The sequence below is a fragment of the Delphinapterus leucas genome, chromosome 7 (assembly GCF_059928025.1).
Source record: "Delphinapterus leucas isolate spDelLeu-1000000601 "Yukka" chromosome 7, BTC_Dleu_Yukka2, whole genome shotgun sequence".
Lineage (NCBI taxonomy): Eukaryota > Metazoa > Chordata > Mammalia > Artiodactyla > Monodontidae > Delphinapterus > Delphinapterus leucas.
Genome location: NC_143135.1, coordinates 65963836 through 65968191, shown reverse-complemented (window position 1 = coordinate 65968191; position 4356 = coordinate 65963836). Strand labels below are relative to the sequence as shown.

Below are 4356 nucleotides of genomic sequence, written 5' to 3'. Positions count from 1 at the left end.
TTCATATATTTACTTTCTTTGGTAAGAACATTTAAATCCTACTCTTCTGGAAAATTTCAACTATACATCACATTGTTCTCAACTATAATCACCATGGTTAACATTAGCTCCTGAGACTTTATTCACTGTGTACCCTTTTACCCTCCCTTTCCTGCCCTCCCCCACAACCACTTTTCTACTCTGGTTCTGTAAGTTTTACTCTTTTTTTCTTTTTTTAACATTCCACATATAAGTGATACCATGCCATATTTGTCTTTCTCTGTCTTATTTTACTGAACATAATACCCTCCAAGACCATCCATATTGTTGCAAATGACAAAATTTCATTCTTTTTATGGCTGAGTAGTATTCCATTGTATCTATGTACCACATCTTCTGTATCCATTCAACCATCGCTGGACATGTTGGTTGTTTCCATATCTTATCCATTGTGAATGTGGGAGGGCATATATCTCCTTGATATTCTGTTTTTATTTCCTTTAGCTATATACCCAGAAGTGAGACTGCAGCATCATATGGTGGTTCTATTTAAAATTTTTGAGGAACCTCCATACTGTTTTCCATAGTATGCACCATAGCTGCACCAGTTTACATGCCTACCAAAAGAGTGTACTTTTTGCCCTTAAATTCAAACTTTGAAATTAAGATTGCTATACAATTTTCTTTTACTTGATGTTAAATCAGTTTGTTTTGTCATCCACTTATTTTCAATATTTTGTACTTTCTTTAGGTTTGGCTTGGAAACTTCCATGAAGAGACTTTCTGCTACAGTGAGGTGAGAAGCCACTCATGCACTCAAGCCTGGGAATCTGGAGAGGTCTCAGGCACTTATACCCCCAACAGAGGAAACTCACAGAGCTACAGGCTGAGGCAGGACTTGGCTCAGAGAGCCGTCTCCTCTGGGCAATACTGGATTTCCTTTGGCTCCACAATGCTGACAAGAGTGGAGTCCTTCTGGTGGATTGACAAGCCTGGAGAAGATACCACCTCGTTTGTTTAAAAGTTCAAGTCTGAGTTCCTGCCTCTCAGCTATATCAAAACTTCTTTAAAGATAAAGGAAGTATAGGGAAGAGGTTACTCCCCAGCATTCTCAGGTATCCAAAGCATACCTAAGAAGCTGGCAGTCCGTTGCTTATTCTGTTGCCGCCATGCAGTCTAAGCACTTTGGTAGCCAGAACCCAAGTTGTAAGATTACGATCGTCCACCCAACCATGGAAGAATTTGAAGATTTCAGCAAATATATTGTTTACATGGAGTGGCAAGGTGCACACCGAGCTGGCCTAGCCAAGGTAATTCCACCAAAAGGATGGAAAGCCAGACAGACGTACAATGATATCGATGACATCTTAATAGCCGCTCCCCTCCAGCAGGTGACCACTGGGCAGGCAGGTGTGTTTACTCAGCACCACAAAAAGAAGAAAGCCATGACCGTGAGAGAGTATCGCCGCTTAACAAACAGTGAAAGACACCAGACTCCATTCTACTCTGATTTTGAGAATCTGGAGCGAAAATATTGGAAAACACGCCCCTTTGATTCACCAGTATACGGTGGGGACGTCAGTGGCTCCTTATTCGATGAAAACACGAAGCAGTGGAACCTTGGACACCTGGGAACCATTCAGGACCTGCTGGAACAGGAGTGCGGAGTGGTCATCGAAGGCGTCAACACCCCCTACCTGTACTTCGGCTGTGGAAGACCGCCTTTGCCTGGCACACGGAGGACATGGACCTTTACAGCTGCACTTCGGGGAGCCCAAGACTTGGTACGCGGTGCCCCCGGAGTACGGCCGGCGCCTGGAAAGCCTGGCCAGGGAGCTTTTCCCGGGCAGCTCACGGGGCTGTGAGGCCTTCCTGCGGCACAAGGTGGCTCTCATCTCGCCCACGGTCCTCAATAACAACAGCATCCCCTTCGGTCGGGTCACTCAGGAGGCTGGAGAGTTCATGGTGACGTTTCCCTATGGCTACCACTCTGGCTTCAACTGCGCGGAAGCCATCAATTTTGCCACCCAGCGCTGGATCGATTATGGCAAAGTGGCCTGGGAATAGGGCTCTGCATGACCTTTGGAAAGATCTTCATCAGAATAAGGGAGATTTCAGGTAAGCACCCTTAGGATATTAAAAATGGGTGGTTGGGTGGGGACTCTAAAAGGGACCTATAATTACCAGCTGCAAAGGAAGTTGGATGTTAGAATAGTAACATTAAGACCAGAGCCCTGTAAGGTACTGAAATTGTGTGTGTGCGTGTGTGTGTGTGTGTGTGTGTGTGTGTGTCTTCTGTTTTCCTGAAGCAATATGGAATGGAGACTTTGTTTTCTTGGAGCAGCAAGGAAATAGGAAGGTGGGGAGGCTTTATCTTCCTTTCCAGCCAGGCTTGGAGATGGAACAATAAGATGAGTGTGGGCATGAAGAGGTGAGGAAGATGGGCCGTGTCCCTGGCATGCACTGTAGAGAAGAAAGGAGACTTGGGGAGGTCTGCATTGTCACCAGACTGTGAGGCCACCTTCCCTGGCCCCTCTCCAGAGCTGCAGAAGCTTTCCTTCCTCATCATGGCACAGAGGGTGACCCCCAGGGGAAGCTGACTTTGTCCATTATGAAGTTTTGTCCTTGGTATGGGAAATTCCAGAAAGGCTATTACTCTGGATAGTAATAACAATTCTCTATTCAGTTCTCCTTCCCTATCACCTCCCCTGCAGCCTCTTATTTTTCTTTTAATGGTGAAGTAAATAAATGTGATGCTGTTGATGTGGTTTTGTGTTGTCCCTCCAGCCACAAACTCAGTCCATCCATGGACCCACTCTGTATGCATATGTGCAAAGTTGAATCTGAAGCGTGATGTCTTTCGTAAAGCAAACTTTTCCATAGTCACTGCTTTGAGCTTTCCAGCAGTTACTTAGAGGGGAGAACTGGACTTAGAGTCAGCAGAAATGGCATTCAAACCTGCGCTTTGCTACTGTCTAGTCGTGGGACCTTCAGCCAAAAAATCATTGATTTTCTCTGAGCCAGAATTACAGTGCGAGAATTTTGTGAAGATACTGGGGATGTAAATGTGACAGGCATGTAAGAGGTGCTCAGTTAATTTGATGTGCATTCATACACTCTCCTGGCCTCTAGGGCCAGCCCAATGCCTAGGACATCCGCTCGTATTCTTTCTCTGATGCTCAGTTCTACTGTTGTTTTCCTCACCACACCCCCAGGCTTACACGTTACTTTTCTTTTAATTAATAGACTTTATTTTTGCAGAGTACTTCGCAACAAAAATAAGTGGAAAATACAGAGGATTCCAACAGACTCGTTCCAAGGCTCCTCCACCAGCATCCACACCAGAAAGGAACATTTGTTACAATCGAAGAACCTGCACTGACACCTCATTATCACCCAGAGTCCTTAGTTTAATTTATTCACTCTTGGTGTTGTACAGTCTACGGATTTGACCAATGTATAATGACATGTATCTACACTTATAATACCATACAGAATAGAGTCATTGCCTAAAATCCTCTGTGCTCTGCCTAATCATCCCCCCTCCCCCCCCGACAACCACTGATCATTTTACTGCTTCCATAGTTTTGTCTTTTCCAGATGACTTCTTTCACATAGTAATATGCCTTTAAGTTTCCTCCACGTTTAGTGGTTTTATAGCTCATTTCCTTGTATTGGTGAATAATATTCCATTCTATGATGTATGACCCTTTATTGATCCACTCACATGCTGGAGGACATCTTGGTTGCTTCCAATTTTTTCTGCAATTATGAATACAACTACTATAAACATTTGTGTGCAGGTTTTGGTGTGGATGTAAGTTTTCAGCTCATCTCAGTAAATACCAAAGAGTGTGACTGCTGGATTGTATGGTGAGACTATATTTACTTTTGTAAGAAACTGCAAATTTTTTATTTTATTTATTTATTTATTTATTTATTGCGGTATGCGGGCCTCTCACTGCACTGCTGTGGCCTCTCCCGTTGTGGAGCACAGGCTCCGCATGCGCAGGCTCAGCGGCCATGGCTCACGGGCGCAGCCGCTCCGCGGCATGTGGGATCTTCCCGGACCGGGACACGAACCTGTGTCCCCTGCATCGGCAGGCAGACTCTCAACCACTGCACCATCAGGGAAGCGCTGCCAATGATTTTTACCAGTAGAAACTGATGGTTTTTTTTTTTTTTGCTCATGATCTACTGCATGTTTGCACAAAAGGTAACACATACGCATTTGGAAATTCCACTCCTTGTCGTATTTGTCCTTGTTGCAGTGTTACAAAGGCAAGGTAAAGATTTCATAATCAGTCAAGAGCCAGAAGACCCAGCCTTTATTCAGACTCCTACACCAGCTTGTTTAGTAGTCTTTCAACAAATCAG

General features: G+C 44.6%; 1 protein-coding gene across 1 annotated transcript; it reads left to right on the top strand.

The window, feature by feature from the left end:
• The first annotated feature begins 738 nt into the window (after positions 1-738).
• Positions 739-3529, top strand: LOC149748758 (lysine-specific demethylase 4D-like). Its single transcript, XM_089915389.1, is given in 3 exon segments — positions 739-1686; positions 1689-1733; positions 1736-3529. Coding segments are annotated over 3 exon segments (894 nt in total). The 5' UTR covers positions 739-1148; the 3' UTR covers positions 2047-3529.
• Positions 3530-4356: the final 827 nt, after the last annotated feature.